We start from the raw sequence: 19,900 nt of genomic DNA, 5'->3' as shown, positions 1-19,900 counted from the left end.
AATACATTACCCAAAATACATCGATGTTTCTGAACAACTATTTCAGAAACATGAGATCTGTTCCAACGATCCCGCATTCTATTAAAAATGTTTTTTGTAGTCGATGTCGGATTCTTAGTTTCAAAAACCACTTCTTACAGGCCGTAGAATGCGGGTTCATTGGAACAGATCTCATGTTTCTGAAATAGTTGTTCAGAAACATCGATGTATTTTGGGTAATGTATTTTAAGCAACGATATTTTAAAATATCGATGTTTTTTCTGGTCGATGTTGATTATTAATTTCAAAAACCACTTCTGACAGGCCGAATAATGCGTGATCGTTGAAACAGACCTCATGTTTCTAAAACAGTTGTTCAAAAACATCGATGTATTTTGGGTAATGTATTGCAAGCAACGATATTTTAAAACATCGATGTTTTTTTAGTCGTTATCGAACTCTTTATTTCAAAAACCACTTCTTATAGGCCGTAGAATGCGGGATCGTTGGAACAGACCTCATGTTTCTGATATAGTTGTTTAAAAACATCGGTGTCTTTTGGATAATGTATTGGTAGCAACATTATTTTGATATTGAACATTGATATTTCAAAACATCGATGTTTTTTTTATCAATGTTCATCCTTTTTTGCAAAAACCACTTCCGACTGGCCGGACTATACGTCGTCGTTGGAACAGACCTTGAGTAACTGAAATGGTTGTTCAAAAACATCGACGTATTTTTGGCAAAGATTTGTATGCAATGATGTTTTAAAACATCGTTGTTTTTCTAGTCGTAATTTATCTTTATCATATCGTTAGCATGAAGGTACTTTTTTATTCGACCACATTCTTGATAGGAATATATTTATACTGTAAATTTTTGGTTTTCATCTAGTTACTTTTGGGAAAAAAATGAAAAATTGGGACAAACGTAAAACATCGATGATTAGAAAACATCGGCTTAAAAACATCGATGTTTAGAAAACATCGGCTGAAAAACATCGACATAGATGTTGCATCCCTTGTGTATACGCTATTCTTCCCTCCTTTTTTGTCTGTGAAGTTCGAGCACGTTCACCATACTTTTATACACTGTTTTATGTTTTGCCTGTACAGAACTTAAATATACAGAACGAGTGGCAACCCTGATAGTACAAGAGCGGGAGAAAAACAACCCAAATATTTCACTCTAATTTTCGATAATTTTAATGAAAACTATATATATGCAGTTAGTAGTTCAAATAAATGAGTCTGCCAACCATAGTTAAGGAGAATAAAAACGTTGAAAAAAAAGTATATTTTTATTCGGAGCAACATATCTTTAAAACGACCACAATATCTATAAACACCAAAAGACCTAAGAGAACATCATTTAAAGTAGAGTACTACTCGAGTAGTAAATTCTTTTGTTTGAGAAGCTACTTTCTAAAAACTCTTTTAATGGTGCAGTGATATTTTGCTGATAAATAATTAAAATGTATGATATAACTCAAAAAGCTGAAATTTAACATTTTTAGTCACGTATTTTTTTTTTAATTAATAGAAATAATAAACTTCGATTACTTACTCGCTTTTGATCTTCATGTCGACACGATTGTAAACGTGACTCATATTCAGCTATCAATTTCTTATTAGCTTTTTCTAGTTTCGATATATCTTTCTTTAATACTCCAATCTATAAATTACATTTTGTTACTACTAATTTTAAATTTTAGATGTTACATTCCATTTTTTATAAATTAATGTTGATAACTAGTCCAATTAATGCATTTATTAGTTTATTAGATTACTTGATAAGCTACTAATTCAAATTAATCATTGTGCGCGTTATCTTGGAAGGTTAAAAATTAGGAGTTCTTTTCTCTACTATGACTTGAGGTGGATTACCAAAACATTTTATCTATTTGACCAAAATAATTATAGAATAAAAGGCAATGGTTTGTCCGTAATATTTGCATTAAATGAGCAGTGGATGGTGCTGGGGAAACGAAGAAGACGAATTATTTCAAACAAAATAAAACATTAATTTTTATATACTTTCAAAAAACATCCACAACCTTAGCCGAGAAATTATTTAAAATTAAATTTTGCTTTATTTCTTTAATAACATTGCTATTATATGTTATAAGTTCTAAAATTATTTTAAGTAATTTAATTATAATTTTAAAGTTGTTTGTAAACTAATTTTATGCTATGATATAACATTTTGTTGACAAGGTAACTAGGAATTTTCTGTATTTAGGAAGAAAGGATAAATAGACGAACAACTAATAATGCGGACCTAAGCTGGTGAAAATTACGTTACATTTATCCAAGGTGAAATTGGAAAAATATCAAATATTTAAACGGAAAATAAATATATCAAAATTTACTTGTTTTCTTTTCTATTATTATTATTATTATTATTTTATAAGTGTTAACGGTTAGTTAATCAGAAATTAGTACTGCCAGGAACATTGTGAGCTGTCCACGGTATAGATCAAATATCCAGACATGATTCGGTATGTCTTAGACCTAGGGTTTTTTTTTTAACTTATTTTTTTACAATAATATTATTTTGCAAATTCACTCTTAACTATTTTGGTTAAGTTGAAAAGACCAACTCAGTGTTGACCCGCAACTCATCAAAAACGTTTTTAGTAATCGAACAGGATAACACTAATGACTTTCAATTGTATTATTTTATATACATATGTATGTATATGTAAATTGCTGAACTATTTATCTATTAGCAAAGAGTATAGTACGGAAGCCCATGCAGAAAAATGTGAAATAAATGAAACTTTGGAACAATAAAGTTTCATTTACTTCAGCAAATTTCACTCATGAAGATGAACTAAAAAGTTTATGTCCGTCGCCTAAAAGCCGCCGGAAAAATGGCGGCCAGTTGAATTTTAATAATTATGCTTGATTTTTATTAATTGCGTATCTTTTGTCTGCCTACCAAAAAAAATTATTAGCATATTTTTTTAATTTGAGCCCTGCTAGAGTTTTGTTAATAGTTCCAGAGATGCCTACAATTTTTCAAAAATTAGCATTATTTTTTTCAAAACAATATTCCCTCAATTATTCAGCCGTAGGGTCCCCGAAACTGCCGATCATGGGCGTCAGCTCTTCAACGATGGTTGTCTTCTTTAATTTACTTTCAACAAGAATTCAGATATCATTAAAGTGGCAAACTGTAAGTTATAATATTAAGAATGGAATCTCAAAAAAGTTGTTTTTTATTTGTTTCCCCCATTATTTTTATAGATAAGTATATGACGAATAATTACTCTCATTGAATCTTACCTACTTTACCGAAGAACCAACGTATATCCATCTTGTCCATTCAAAGGGATATCAACTCAACATTGTTGCCTTACTAATTCCAGAATGTTCCCAGAAGGAAATCATCTATCAAAAAAGTTCATTACTTTCTTAACATTTTTCTTGGGTCCCAAAAATCTAGGGGGTGCCGCGGCCCCTCTCTGCTCCCTTCTGCCTACGCCCATGCTGTCGATCCTTCTCTTTTGTAACAGTTGCAATCTTCTTACAAGATGAGGTATTGTCACCAACCAGCTTTCCTCTTATCGTTTCCTGGCGGGAAATGCGCACCTCATAACAGCAAGCACATCTCCTTTATAAATAAATACAAATGGTACCAGGGTATCCGAGAATGCAGGAAGCTCCTCAAAAAAGGGTTCATCCATTCAATACTAATGTCACATTCCTTACCCATTATTCAAACTGAGGTCATGTTTTTCTTCAAAACCTTGTTCCAAGGTTTGTCATCACACTTCATTTGGACGAATTTATTCTACCTAGACAATGGGTAGGGCCTGCTCTGACAATTTTCACTCCCCAAAGACTGGCTTGCAATTCGACCTGCGTGTTAAACATAGAACAGCCCTCTCCAATGTTAAACAACCATGTATAATCCTCGATGTGAGTCCAAATGAAAGCGCTCGTAGCTGCTAAGACTAGACGCTGGCGACCGATGATGATCATATTCGTCATCTCTTTGGACCATTTCAAGTGCAGAGGACACACCCTGAAACCTGTCCCGTGCATTGTCGGTCCTGGGTAGGCATTCGCCAGAGGCCGAGGCCTCCTTATCACCGCGGACTATCGAGATTTTGGTAACTATTTCAGCCAAGGACTGCCGCTCATGAACGATTACCACCGTGCTCTAACTTCTACTGATCGTCACGTGAGTGGGTCTAAGGGTAGAAGCAGATACCAGCTCCAATGTCCGAGATTTCATGATATCTGTCAAAATCCTCGGTTTGCTTTTTTCCGTGCCAGCACTAGAAGAGAGATCAGACCTTGGCTCTATTAGTCTATTGAAATCTACTTTATATCTTTCTGCCCAGTTAGGTTTTGCTATGGCGCCTTCTGCCCCTGACTACTTTGTAATGCTCAGAAGGTGCGAAGGTTTAGCAAGCCCCTCATTCTCCTCTCATGAATATTTTGCTTTCCTGTTGGAGGTCCAGTTTTTCCTTAGGGCGTTGTGGTTCTATACTAGACTAAGCCTGGACAGTTTTCTGAACTTCCGATTGTCTTTGTATCAGGTCATATCATAAACAATCGGGAACGTTAACAGCGGAAATATACTAGTTCTGATACAGAAAGCATTCATTCTGTATCTGGACCCCGGTGAATTTCCTCTAGTTTGGACATGGGAAACCTCGATTGTTTCTATCATATCTATTAAGGTATTTTTGTGCGCTGAGGGTCGAAGTAGGCATTCTAAGCAATTATTAAGATATCTTCATCATTTGTTTAAGGCTTTCTGGAATACAAGGCAGCAAAAACCTAAATTAATAATTTTTGTTTTTCAATAACATAAAATTCACTTGATCATATGCTCAAGTAGTGTTATATTCATTGAAAACATATGTTAATAAAAAAAAAATGTGTATAATAATACATACATATAAATATATATCCTCCAGTAATCCACAAAGGAGGATACCCCCTGTCAAACTTTTATATCCATATTTTTTAAGCCTGCATATCTGTCAATATTTATTTACAAATTTGCCTTTCATCTAGACAGGATTCGGCAGCATTGATTTATCGTTGGTGTTCATTTTATATAAGTTAAATGTATATTTCTAATTAGAAATCCTTGATCATCAGTGAAACTCGACAGTCCGAAAGGATCCACTTTGTGTGTCGTCAAGATCGTAGGACGGGGAAGACTTTTCTAGGTCTAGTTCCTTTCCTATCTGCCTCATATCTCAATTATCCTTCCTGATTATCTATAGACATTTTTAACAATGCTCCCCCGTGGATTTTCTGTTATCCTGTTTTCTTGCATCTTTGATCACTTATTCTCACTGAAGGTCGAGTTTTTCACCCCTGCTAGAACTTACACCGCTATATGCGAAATTGACCTAGAAGCTCAGTGAACCATCCTCTGAGTGGACGCCGTCCTATTAAAGTTATATTGGAAAATCGGGAACCAAATGGCGGACATAAACTTTATAATTATCCTACATTACTTCTTTATAAAAAGTGGTTGTGACGGAATAGATGGTTCCCAGAATGCGCCATGGAACAGACTCAGGCCAATAGGTATTTGGATCAACCAACAGGTAGTGAAGAGAATTTGATACAGAAAAGTGAAAGTAGCATATATATATAGACGGTCTGAATCAGCTGACTGAGGAGATCAGCAGATCGATTGTATATAAGAGATGTACCGAACGCAATAAAGCCAGTATACCAAAGGTAGGACACAACACGAATTACTTTTTCTTTTTTCACAGTAATGCACTTATTAATTCACTTTTATTTCTGTTTTAGAGGGTTCGGAAAAAAAAATAATAAAGCCAGTATTTTACAGCAGTTCAAGCGTGTTAGATCTTATTCCTTCTTCTCTTTTTTGACATTTTGCTTCCGCCAATATTTAACTGGTGCCGAAACCCGGGAACTTTAAATACCGGAGTTATATTTGCTTTAAAGAAGAATATTTTATCGTAGTTTTCTCAGCTTTCAATTGTTTTTTCTATTCCCTCACTTTTTTTAAATAATGGGTGCCAACAGTATCGTCGAACAAGCGGTCATGAATCTGGAAGCTTTAAATCAAAATGGGGTTCAGAACACTCCTCCCATGGAGGAGATTCTTCCACCCCCGGAGCTTGCCCCACTACCTTAAGTTTCTCTAGCGGGAGCCCACGCCACAACACTTGAGTGGGTAAAAGTACGCATTGCAACCGCCCAAGACTTGTGGAAGGCCGTTTCTGATCTTGAACGGTTTTCCGGGGAAACAGGAAAATTGAGCCGCTTTATAAAAGGGTTGATCGACTAATAAGCCGAATTGAAGCGAAGTCTATCCAAAGTCTACTCGAATGTGAAGATACAGAGGCTTTAAAAGCAAAGGTCGTCTGCAGAGTCTAGAGGAGCATCCTAAATCAGATTCAGGTTGACGAAGAGACTCCTTGGAGTGTTATCAAGGAAAGATTAAAGAAGGCGTTTGGAGGAGGACGGTAGGCCCCAGAGGAAGACATATCTATGATGATCCGAAAGACAAAGAAACCGAAACAGTCTAGGTAATATGCCGCGGAACTCCTGGCGCGCTTTAACACAATTCAAGATACACTGAGCGAAATGATGGAAACAATCCAGGCACAGGGTCGGATGCAATTCATATCCCTGGTACTAAAGATACAGTTGGCAAAGGAGCTAGGGAAGAAGGAAGGATTTCCGAGAGAGCGCTCGTTTGTGGAAATTGCTCAAGATATCATAGAAGCAAACGCTATAGAGGAAGAGACCCGAATGGAAGTAGAAGAACCAGGGTGGATCCGGATAGAATACCAATGGCCAAGAAACATGCCCAACCCTTGGAGGAGGGGAGAACACGGAAATGGTAGAAGAGAGAGAGCTATCAACCAAGAAAATAGAAGAAGCCTAGCTAAACTCAGAAACAATAGTCGGCGGGAGAACCACAAGTGTCATGGTTGTGGAAAAATTGGGCATTTAGTGGCGCATTGCCCGCGCATGAAGTGCTTTGAATTTGGAAATGAGGGACACATAGCCAAACAGTGCCCATATTTGTACCGAAGAAGAGATGTGGGCCGGGACGAACCAATGGAGATCAACGCCCAACAGATACGAAGAGGCCACCGTAGGTTGAGTAGCTCTTCAGATAAATCTACGCAAGCATCAGAGACCGAAGAGGAAGTCGAGGAGCCAAGGAACCGAGGTAGTCTAGAGAAGGTAGAAACAAGAGGATGGAAATGAGGGAACGGAGGAGAATGAAGGCGAGGGACTTGCAAAAGCTCTGTGATGGAGAGAGGACACACAAGATTCAGAAATGCCAATGTAAATTGATCAACCTGGGTAGCCCTTGTGAAGTAGAGGAGGAGGTGGTGATAGGGTTGACACGGTGGGGATTTAGTCGGGAAAACTTGCAGGTACATATTGTAGGAAGTATGCCTAGGGAATATAAAGTAATTCTGGGATGTGTCCTACTAGGGTGGAAGCTTGGGTTAGAAATAGCAGGGGAAAATGGAAGGTTAAGTTGAGAGGAAAAATCTACAAATGTCATTTTCAGCGGAATAACGCGGGCGCTAGGGTCGGAATAATCAATCAAGCCGAGGACTGGAGACGAAGCCTTGGGAAGGAATACGAAGATATCTTTTTCAAAGAAGGGGACAAGCTTGGGACGACCGAAATGACAGTCCATGAGATCATACTAAAACAAGACAAAGTGACATACATTAAACAGAGGAGATACCCGCAAGCGCTAGGTCACCACATCCGGGAAGAGCTTCAAAGTTTATAACACCAGGGAATAATTATTGATAGTACTTCTCCGTACAATAAACCGTTGTGGGCAGTGAAGAAGAAGAGCGCGCCTGGTGAAACTACCGAAAAGTATAGGGTGGTGATTGATTACAGGAAGCTGAACGAGAATACCGTTGACGAAAAGTATCTGATCCCCAGATTTGAAGACATTTTGGACAGGCTGAGCGGGCGACGGTATTCAGCACATTGAACTTGAAGGCCGGATATCATAAAATCAATATGCATCCTAAGGATCAACATAAAACGGCATTCACATTCGAGAGAGGACACTACGAATTTACTAGAATGCCGTTTGGACTGAAAAATGCTCCCATAAATTTTCAGCGCCTGATGGACGAGTTTTTGAGGGGAATTGATGAATCTCCTAGTGTTCAGTAAGAGCGAAGAAGAACACGTGCAGCATTTACACAGCGTATTTCAAAGAATTAGGAAATTCGGGCTGAAGTTATCTGGAGAGAAATCATCGCTTGGGCAGGAAAAAATTATTTTTTTGGACCACACAAATTCCAGGGAAGGAGATAAACCTGACGCGGATAAAGTTGCAGCTATACGGAAGATGGCGGTTCCTAGGGATGTTAAGGGAGTTCGCAGGCTGTTGGGAACTTTAAATTATTACAGAAGATTTGTGCCAGAAATGTCTGAGTACCTCATCCCACTCAACAATCTTCTCAAAAAAGGCAGAAAGGTGATCATCACACCGATGGTCGAAGACAATATTAGGCGGTGCATGGAGAAGCTGCAACAGGAGCCGGTGCTTGCGTTCCCGGACTTCACTCGCCTATTCAATATTACTACGGACGTGAGTGAGTACGCTGTGGGAGCGGTGTTGTCTCAGGAGAGTGAAGAGGGAGATCGCCCAGTGGCATACGCCAGTAGGCGCCTAACATAAACGGAGACCAGATACAGTGCACTTGAACGAGAGCTCTGGGGAATAGTGTGGGCTGTTGACCACTCGAAGGAAGGAAGACAAATAGATATGGAGGAACTGGAGGCCATAATAAACAATAAGAGGTGGGAGATTGTATGGAAGACGAAGACCACTGGATTGTTAAAGTTGTGAGTTGCAAGTATGGGAGGAGCAATATGACGATTTCATAGGAGGTTCATTCGGTGCAAGCAGATGGTGGAAACCCTTCTGGAAGACGAACTACAAAAAGAGGTGACCACAGCATATCACCAGGGCAAAACAAATCACCGCGGAATCCCGGCGACCCTGTACGCATTGAAGGGAAGTACTTTTGGTAGGGGATGAAATAGACAATCACGGAGGTTATAGGAAATTGCGAAGTTTGTCTACGCACGAAATATGATAGAAACCCACCAAAAGGGAGAAAGAGGAAAGATTTACCGCAGATGCCCCACTTAATGATTAACAGATCGATAGTTTCACCTGGAAAGGAAATAAATGGATAACTGTGATTGATATCTTCAGCAAAGTGGCAATGGCGCACCAGGTGCAGGAAAAGTCATCGAAAGCAGTGTTGGCAGCTCTCCAGTTGTGCTTTTAATTTTATGGAGTCCCGGAGCGCATCGCATTGGACGGAGGCAGAGAATTTGACAATGCCAGGATTCGAACTGAAATGAAGGACCTTGACGTGACGTGGCACCTCAACACACCAGGACACCCAAAGAGTAGGAGGAGGAATAGAGCGCCTCCATAGCACGTTAAGTGACCATCTTCGCTTATATCAGATAGACAAGGAATTGGAACCAGATGTAGCAATGCCTAAGGCGATAGCGGCATATAACCATTCGGTGCACACAGTTACGGGATTTTCACCATTTGAGATCCTCTTTGGACTCCGAGGACACCAGCGGGACTATAAGGGCACGGAAGTGGACGGTGAGGAGATACATAACAACCACATTGCTCGAAGAAAGTTATGGGAGAAAGCAAGGGGGAGAATGGAAAAAGAAAAAACCAGGAGGGTATCACGGGAGAATTTAGACGTCACAGATAGGATGGGGGAGATCAAAATCGGGTCGACCGTCTACAGGAAGTTGGGGTCTATCTATCTAGGGGTAAGGAAGAGCGATATGAAGGTCCATTCAGGGTGATAATCATTAGAGAACCGGGAAAGAGGAGAACTGTCCATATTGAGCAGTTAAAGCTTCCAGCAATCACAAAATAATAGCTGGGGAGTCCTTATATTGCCATATACAGATTGTATTAAAGAAAATATAAATTTATTCTATTTATTGTTTTGTTTTAAGAATGTTTTTAACTTTTGTAAATATTGTCTTTTTATTTTAACTTATTCATTTGTGGTATGAAGAGTTCTTTTATTATGTTCTTAGATTTTAAATTATATTATAAATAGAGCTTTTATTTTAGGGAGCTTGTGAGTTTTTTTTACAATGATATGTGTATAAGAATTTATTTTATTGTAAATAGTTTTTTCTTTATTGTTTTTGTTTTTTATGTTATTATATTGCAGTATTAGGTATAAATTATAGTATTAGGTTATTCTTGTTTTTTTTTTCATTTTAACTTGTTCATGTTATTGTACGAAGAACTATTCCTTTTTTATTTTTATTCCTAGGTTTAAATTATGTATATAATGTTTACTTCAGCAAGCTTATGAGTTTGTTTTTTTAAAATTATAATCGTATAGGATTTGTTTTTTTGTGTAAATAGCCAGTATTTTACAGCAGTCCAAGCGTGTTAGATCTTATTCCTTCTTTTCTTTTTTGACATTTTGATTTCGCCAATACTTAACTTTATATATATACAGTGAAGTCTCACTTATACGAAACATTCAGTTATGCGAAGAATTTCTCAATCCCCTGCAAAAATCCCTGAATTATGTGTATGTAATTATCCATTTATACGAAACTTAGTTATACGAAAGAAAGTTTGGACCCGCTTTATGTACATATTAGTAAATTTTATTCAGTTCTATGAATTTTTGTTTCTTCCGTGACAAGACAAAGGCCGAAAAATACCGTCAAAAACGAAACAGTAAACAACTTTTTTCCGCGAATAACATCCGGTCCCAATGACTCTTTATGTTTAAGCATTTGAAGTTGTAAAACGTTTTATATATGCGAAAGAAATTAGCGAGAAGGAATCTAACACCTTAACAGAATACGAAAGAATGATGTATTCAGCCAAAAGCAACACGAAACAAACATGACACAATTTTTTTGTCAAAAATTAAAAAATTCGGTTAAAAAATAAATTAAATTTTTATAAAATAATTAATTTTTTTTCACTTTACTTTGTTTTTCTTTCAACTGCATACAACATACGTATATGTACCTACTAATTACGAGAAAAGAATTCTCAAAAATATACGTACATAATATGTATTGCGTATTCACTTATACGAAGAATTTTTGGTACCCCCTCATATTCGTATAACTGAGACTTCACTGTATATGCTCAGATTACTTAGTTACCTTTATAGTACCTTAGAATATAAGAAAGGTTCCTACTCTTATGAATATTTTTCAGTATTTCACAGAACCTGTCATCATATATTGAGGTCCCAGCAGACATAAAAGGGACCAAGGCGGTTTGAGGGACAAGGAATACCGCCACTTACATGATTGCTTTTTGGTCTCAGTTATATAGTAGAACCTCTAGGCATTGTCACCCTTAATACAATCTCAAAAAGGTGAAAAATGTCAGGTTCACTTCATCAAGGACAAAGTATTGGTATGAAGTGGGCCAACAAAAGAGCCTACAACATTGTCCAAAATGCATAGATTGAAGTGGTGTGAGAAAATAGAGAAAAATTCAATTTTTAAAATTATGAAAACAAAATAGATAATGAACTAAATTTCGCATTTATATAAAAACAACTTTACTTTTTGGATTACCCACCTATATTTGTGAGAGAAGTGTGCACTAACAAAAACAGTTAAATATATTCTACTGGTTATATAGCAAAATTGAACAAAATGTGAAAAACTAAAATAAGGACAATGTATGAGGTGTGGTCAAAAATAGAAAAATTCTGTAATCAGATGGTTACAAATAAATAGTTTTTTCTGCTCTTTTTGTACCTTTCTTGATCGCCACTCAGACCATCTTCCTACAATCATCACATACAGTCAAGTAATAATCTTTCAATGTTAATTAAATATATATTTTTATAAAAAAAAATTAAATATTAATGAGTTTTAGGAGTTGAGGATTGAAGACCTACCTTGGACCTGAGTTGGGAATTACTTTCATTTGCAACATGATCCATTTCATTTTTGATATTGATAACTTCTTCTTGCATCCTGTTGCACTGTTTCTTAACATGGCAGTCGACCTTCTTCAACTGCTCCAATAAATAATGGATTACAATGAATTGATACTTAGTAGTTAAGTCAACCAAATTAATCGATACTCACTTGTTCATCTTTACGTCTCAATAAATTTTGGAAAGCCAGTAATTCGATTTGGTTCCTCTTCTTTTCCTTTACAAGTTGAGATTTGAGCTGGCAAATATCTGATTTAAGTTTTCTCTCAGCATCCTTTTTTTTTATTAATGAGCCTTTTTTATTAAGAATGATTAAAATTTTAAGGGATACTTTTAGCTTTATAAAATCATATTATCATAAATAGTTATTAATCATGAACAAATAATTTTAAATTTCAATTAAATTATTCAAAGAAATAATTAATATCATTAGAAATGTATTTACTGTTGTAAAAAGTAAATCTATCCTTATGTTATATGATGTAAATTTATAGGAATAATTCATGAGAAAATGACCTGGTTCTGGCGGTTCAATTGACTTATTTTGATTTCTAAAGTTGCAACTTCATTCAACAGCTCATCATTTTGATTATTAGCACTTGTTAGCCTTTCTGTGATCTGTAATAGGTTTTCTGCTACAGCCCGCTTTTGCTCAGAGACCGCATTAAAGTGTTTCCTTTCGATATTAGTGTTTAGCCTCTGCAATTCAGAAAGTCTAGTACAGACAAAAATATCAATTTTGCTATTTCCCATTCATTTAAATTACTTAAGATTAACATGTTCGTACTTTGCTCGTAATGTTGTTACTTCTTGATTTAAAGTATACAGTTCCTTCTGTGTTGTTTCTGCTCTTAATTGGTATAGACTTATTTCATGCATTAATGCTTCATTCTGTGCCTTTAAAAAAAAAATCAAATCCAATTACAAAAAATATATACAAAACCATGTTATCATGTTTCCTAAAATATTCATTAATATTGAAATTAGTAATCATTATTTTTATACCTAAGTAATGGTTTTTAAGCATGTAGTAGTTTTGGTGGGTACATAGGTCTTCATCATCACTCTTAGGTCATGCCCTAACCGATCAAGTGTATTATAGTCGCCCTTAGCAAAAATATAGGGAATAAATTGAACATTTGAAATTTAATAAGAACATTAAACTATATTCAGTGATCAAACGGACCATCAATATTGCATCGCCTTATCATAATTCATTTGGATCATAATTCATATTACATCTTTACATCACTCTGGATATTACTCCTATATATCCCTTTCTCTCCCGCCTGTAAATAACCTACACCATTTTGTTATCAGGAAGGAGGATCCAAAATCTTATGGTACCCTAAAAGTAGGGCCATTCTTGTCTATACCAGGTCCAAGTTGTACATGGGCAAATATTGTTTCCCCATGTCATACTTCTTTATTTAATTATACCCAACCTTTCTTTCTGTAACATGGATTTAGTATTGATTGCATATCACACAAAGAATGAGCTTATACCATCCCTGCTAACAAGCAGATTAATTGGAGCATATCTACAATGACCTTTATTCAGACCTGTCATTATCTTCAAGAGTTGCTTAATTGCTCTGGTGACCTTCCAGGAATTGGTCCTCTTCTTCCCAAATGGAAGTGAGCTGGGCCAACTACTATTTTCCATCCATACACAAAGAATTTGTAGTACAGGTAGTTTTCAAATGAGGGAACATTGTTCAGTTAAAACAAAAAGTCCTGTTTCTCTCTACAGCTTAGATCTCTGTTACATAGGTGATAAAGGCCATGAGAACATGCTTGGCAGACTCTGGTACACCACAACTGGGATCCAATTCTTCCCGCTTAGTCAGGAATCATATTCTCAGCAGACATCTGTAATGCTCGAGATCCTGTTATCTAATATTTACCACTACATTTGACGATGCTGTTACATTCAATAATATTCTGGAACATAATAAATGGCCAGACTGGACATGAGTGTGGTCTTACCTTATGCTTCTTCTCAAGAGTTCGCATATTATAGATTGAGTCAATCTTAGTCGCCAAATGATACCTTTTCAATTCTCCTTCTGCTAGTTCACCTGGACTTCCAAAACAAATCCTTTATTGAAGAAAAATGGAATGTTGAATTATGACATTAGCTAAAGATAAAACTGAGAGAATAATAAATTAAGAAGAAAAAGACAGCAGAGTCGCTAAAATAATCAAGGAAGACTCAGAAAGCAAAGAAAGACAAAGCAATCAGATGAAGAAGCAGATATATGCTAGAAATATTTGCACTTTGGTTATTAGAAGGCTTGCTAGGGAGATAAAAAACAGCTGCAAAGCAGCAGTTTCCTGCACAACAGGGATCGTTGCACCCTTGGGTACCCCAATGTACACCAGAGGTGCTGCACGCAAATGCAACTATTTCAAAATATTGAAGAAAAAAAAAAGGGAAAATTTAAAACCAAAATAGCAAATATACAGTGGATTCCAGCAAATACTTTGCACCGTTTTTCTCCTTTTCCTTCATATTCAACCACTCCAAGAATAATTGTGCTGGCATTGTTATATCCATTTTTGAGTCAAATGGAAGCTGAATTTTAATATTTTTTTAGCCCAACAAGGATGCTAAAAAGATTTTCAGCCCAAGAAGGATTCCATGGTATGTTGAGCTATTAATAGCTCATTTTACCTTTAAGTATAAGTTAATAAAACATAATCAAATATTGGATTTCTGTTTATTAATCGGTCACAGCTTTCAATTCAACCACAAGTCAGTAGGATTACAAAAGAAAAATAAAGTCAGAAATTACCTTGAGAGTAGCAACTTTATTCAATAAGGCTTGGTCGTCACCTTCATACTGTCCGATGGGAAGACCATCATTGGCTGTTTGATGATCCTTCCAAAAACAATAAAGCAGTTAAATACTTTATTTGCTTCAATGAATCTTATATGACTACAAGTGAGTTATATACTAATTAAAAAACGTACAGGAGTTTTTCTCCATCGCGCCAAGGCAAATGGTTCTGATCTTGTTTTTCCTTTGGTCCTGTCAGGAAAAACCGCTGCAGATTCATCAGTAGACTGTAATAGAAATATAAGAGCCATTTTCAGAAAACAATGAAGCCTGTTGTGGCCAACATATTGTAATTATTAATTCCTTACTCTGATATACCATATTTTATATGTAGTTGTAAATATTTCATGTTAGTTTGTTATTATTTACTCTGCAGAAGCACAAATAATACCTTACTTTACCATTATTGTGTACATCAGCCAGCTCAGGCAGCTTTATCTCTCTAGTCAATATCAGTTGCTGGCAGGCTGAAAATTAATTACCATTCATGGTTGGGCTAGTAAAGGTTCCTTTTTGAATCTCTACCTACCATGACACAACCTTTTATAAAAGTTTAAGCAGTGTAAGATGAGGGCCTCTTACTCTTAATGACCATTTACGATACATAATCCGTATGGAATTAATCCACAAGTATTAATTAACCCCATTTCTTCATAAGTGATTTTTTGGAATCTGATATTTGAAAAGAACAAGGTTTTGAGTATGGTGTAAACCATTATTCTGGGCTTACTCATATATAACCTACACTTCCTGTTCTTAATTCCATGAACAAAAATGGTTATGTTTCTAAATAATTTTTATATTACTACTTTTCCAAGTTTAACTTTCTCTCTTTTTTAAAATATTGTCTTCAAAAGACTAATTGGTAATATGTATAAATTAGCAACTTAACAGGGTTAAGAAGCAGCTCTAGATTTAATAAAAATGTTTATTCCAAAAGTTGTTATACTGTACTACCTCTAGGAAAATTAAATGCATTTGGGTTTTATTGATCTTCTTTCACCTTCCTGTTGCTAAAAATGATCTGTCAGACAGGATATGCAGAATCATTTCCACATCATGCAGAAAACATTTCAATTATATTAGGTCATTACAAAAGTCTTTGTACATAAAATGTTTTATTCAAATTGTAGTACATAAAATTTACAAATTAAAATTATTCTTCAAAATATATTATAACATTATTAATTACTATTTCTTCCATAAGTTGCTTTTGGAGGAGGTAACAGTCCTTGATTTTTGAAGTTAAAAACTCCTAAGATGCTGCTTTGATACACTTCCTGAATTCAAAGTGCCGGTCTTTCAACAAATTTGCTACTGACCGGAAAAGAAAATAATTGGATTGTGCTACGTCAGAGCTGTAAGGGGTGGAGCAGGATACCAACACCCTCCATGTCTGAGAATTTGTTATTGACTAAGCGTGATTAATGGGCAGGAGCATTATATTACTGAAATATCGCTTTATTTTGACTGATCAAAGCAGGGAACTTTTCTTTTAAAACTGTCTACCAATATAGTTGAAATTATTTTAGGGTATTCTACATGATATATGATCATGTGTTCTAGAAGACAGATAAATTTCTTGATGCTCGTTCATACTCAAGCTAGTTAAAACGCCAACTTTGATAGGCTTGTAACTGCAATGGAGCTAGTTCGATTCAGGCCAGTCAAGTCTCTGGGGTTAACTTTTATTTCTGTGGTGGTCCTGTGGAAATGAAAACTGTGCCCCCAACCATGGTTAGAATTGGGTGGTAACCTGTAGATGACCCTCCTTTGTGTGTGAGAAATGAAGGTCATAAAAAAAAAAAATGAATTTCTTGAAGAGTATTCTGTTCTTAATATAAAGTTAAACAAATGTCTATTGAAGTGTATGACTTGCTGATAAAGACAGAGCATGGTTTAAAGGATTTCCATTGGGTGACACTGTGAGGGTCCAGGAAACATTTTGAAATGTTCAAGGCTTTTAACTCATTTATAATTAGGGACTATGTGGTCGTACTGCTTAGAGATAGTATTATTTTTGTATATGATTATTAATTAATATCATTGATGGTTAATTAAGAATATTTGAAGAAAATAATCAGGGCTGACGTCAAGAAGAAATAAAACATAGTTCTCAAAAAGATACAAAGAAAGTTAAGTCAATTTAAGAGTAAAACTGATTAAAAAAAAAAAAATGTAAATGTGGCAAGGTACATATCAAAAACTTAAATAAAACAATAAGGAGAATAAAGATAAGTATAAAAAATATTAATTAACATGAATATTTATTAATTAAATATTATTAACATACTTTTTGTATTTATCTTTATTATCCTTATTATTATTAAAGTTTTTATTGTTTTTACACCTCCACCTTTACATTTTATACCATCTTTTGTTAATCACTCTTTTTCACTTATATTGATTCTACCTTTTTTGTATCTTCTTATTTTAAGTCCTGAAGAAGACCTGCATAGTGGGTCGAAATGTTGGGAATAAATAAATAGTTGAGGAATATTTTTTATTTTTACTTGGTCGCAGCCCTGATCATCTTCAAATTCATACATAGTCAATCATCTATATATATTGTTTAAAATAATCAATAATTTCTGATAGCGGTCCAAATTAATTGCTAAAAATGCAAAAGTTTAATATATCCTAGTTTATTTATTTCCAAAGGACATTTTAAATATTTTTCCTGAAATCAAGTTGGTAAAAAATAAAATTATTGAAAGAAATACTCTACCTGGAAATCATCAATATTTATAGTCTTGTCAGTAAGATTTTCACTAGAAGAAAATACTGGACTATTATGAGGTTGACTATTCCATGATGAAACATATGGTCCTTCTCCACAAGCCTTCGAAGCTACCTAAATTATGTTTGAGAATGGAATGAGAAAGATTTAAATAAATAATTCAGACATGATGGTGTTCAAAATTTAATATAAAATATGTGTAGAAGATAGTCAGGGGGTGCAGTCAGCAAATAATTTTCTGTTCATTTGCTGACTGCATCCCACAACCATCTTCTCCACTGGTTAATCTATGGTAAACTATGAACACCTCATTAATATAAAATATATGTGTTGATGTATTGTATTAATTGTTAATACAATAAATGCAATAAAATAAATAAAAAATAAAAAAAAAGTACATAAAAATAAATAAAATCTCTCTTAAAATATATACAAATAGAAGGATAAAGAAAATGAACATAATCAAACTATGTGCATGAAAAAATAAATAATTAAAATAAAAATAAAATAATCTCCAGTCACATTTCCACTCTTATATACAATATTTACACAACTGACCTGAGCCCACTCTATGTCCCACGTGTGGGGGGGTAGAGCAGAGCTCATAAGATCCCAGCACATCCCTCTTGCGGCAGCACTGGTAGTGAGCTAGTGGAGGCTAAGCAAGTGCACTAAAGCCGCAAACACTTAAATTGAGTGGAGAATCTGAAGACAGGACAGAAGCTGTGGTGGAGGGTGTCACATGGGTGCATTTTAATTTGTTGACTTCTATCCGCCATAGCTCAATCCGGGTAAGGTGTGTTTGGAAATTGGGGCATTTATGACTAAGCCATTGAAATAAAAAGTAACATAAGTCATTCTGTTGTTATTTTATTTCATTTTCATTAAAAAATAATTAATCATTGAGTGTATCAACTTGAAATTCTCTTAAATTGTTGTATGTGGTTATGTCTGACTAGTTTTAACAGAGAAAACTGTTATTCCTTTCTAAAGCCTTTATGGAATTTTCTCTAAGTATTGAATATCTCAAAGCTTTGCTTTTGACTTACACCACTTTTGCATCCAACAGTTCAATTATAGGAATTTTATATTTATTTGTTTTGATCTATACCTGTGGATTCATAAAGTAATTTTTTCAATTTAAAAAAAAAAAAAATGCTCATAGTGTTAAACCTAAGTCTCAAATATTTTTCAAAAATTTTAAATGAAATTACAATTTTTTTTTAATTATTTAAATCTTCTAAATAAAAATAGAGGGAAACAATGTCCTCTTTGAGCATTTTTATTTTCAATTAATAATTAACTTTGACTTGATGTTAAGACAAAATATAATAAAAAATAACATAATTGTAATATTTTACTCTGCTTTGAATACTGATATATTTAATTAGTACTTAAATAATATAAATAACATATCATGACTAGTCGAAATTACTATTAAGCTGACTAATTATTTATGACAATTGAGAATGGCATTACAGAATGAGAACATAATTTTCACAATCAATATAAAATTTTTGTTTCCATGACGACTAAATTAGCAGCTCAAAATTTACTATACTTACTAATAGGTTAAGTAGCAAACACTAAACACTATTACCTCAATGAATGAAAGTGGATTTTGTTCAGGAGGTTCATTGAAAGGATGCTGAAGGTAGCCTGCTTTGACATGCTCAATCAAGTCTCGCAGAAGTCTATTTCTTAATTCTCTCTCATGAACACTATTATATAGTTTATTCAACCATGACTGACAAAGTTTGGTATCTGGCAAAAAACATACATGATTTTATTTTTGAATGACTTTAAAGTCATGTTTACAGATTATGGATTATACCTTCAGAATTTATGTTTCGAAGATATAACCTTATAGAAGTTAAGCCCAGTCTAAATTCCTCATCCAGTTGCTCATTTTTATCCATGAAAGTTCATCAGTTGTATATTTGTCAAAACACACTTTTTCATAACATTGCCATAAGGAAATCACAAATGGCCCATTAAAAAAATTAATGAAATTTGTTTTACATGATTAAGATGATCATGGGTAAAATTATACTTGATTAATGTTTCTGATAAATACACAGTTACGATTTTTATTAAAATCAATACAAGACATTTTGGAAATGACTGAATTAACCTGAATCTGATCAGATGTTTTACAAATTAGAAAAAGTAGGTAAATAATAAAACCAGACAGTATATTTGAATGAATAGATTTTTCGTCATGCACTGAAGAATTAACAATTTTAATTTCTTAAAAAACAAAGAAGTGAGTAGTACCCAATTATCATTCAAATGAGTTAAAATTTAGTAAAATAAACTGGAAAGTTTAATTATAAGAAATAA

At 34.6% G+C, this 19,900-nt stretch overlaps 1 protein-coding gene across 3 annotated transcripts in view; it reads right to left on the bottom strand.

Annotated features, from left to right (window-relative positions):
- The window catches only part of LOC106687040 (putative leucine-rich repeat-containing protein DDB_G0290503), a 26,311-nt gene extending 6,644 nt beyond the window's left edge, over positions 1-19,667 (bottom strand). The window contains exons 1-11 of one of the 3 annotated variants that reach the window (XR_010842690.1): positions 19,392-19,667; positions 19,158-19,321; positions 17,546-17,671; positions 14,952-15,044; positions 14,773-14,859; positions 12,762-12,871; positions 12,491-12,689; positions 12,126-12,248; positions 11,933-12,052; positions 11,790-11,818; positions 1,549-1,656 (exon numbers count right to left, since the gene is read on the bottom strand). Coding sequence is in view for 2 of the 3 variants with exons in the window: in XM_014430706.3 (XP_014286192.1) it covers positions 1,549-1,656; positions 11,933-12,052; positions 12,126-12,248; positions 12,491-12,689; positions 12,762-12,871; positions 14,773-14,859; positions 14,952-15,044; positions 17,546-17,671; positions 19,158-19,321; positions 19,392-19,476 (1,215 nt within the window). In the remaining variant the exon portion in view is untranslated. The remainder of the gene's footprint in view (positions 1-1,548; positions 1,657-11,789; positions 11,819-11,932; positions 12,053-12,125; positions 12,249-12,490; positions 12,690-12,761; positions 12,872-14,772; positions 14,860-14,951; positions 15,045-17,545; positions 17,672-19,157; positions 19,322-19,391) is intronic. The other 2 variants (XM_014430706.3, XM_014430713.3) reach the window with 2 other exon arrangements.
- Positions 19,668-19,900: the final 233 nt, after the last annotated feature.

This window comes from Halyomorpha halys, unplaced genomic scaffold, assembly GCF_000696795.3.
Source record: "Halyomorpha halys isolate HHAL.00 unplaced genomic scaffold, Hhal_1.1 Scaffold37.1, whole genome shotgun sequence".
Lineage (NCBI taxonomy): Eukaryota > Metazoa > Arthropoda > Insecta > Hemiptera > Pentatomidae > Halyomorpha > Halyomorpha halys.
Note: the sequence above shows the minus strand (reverse complement) of the source record. Positions and strands in the feature narration are given on the sequence as shown.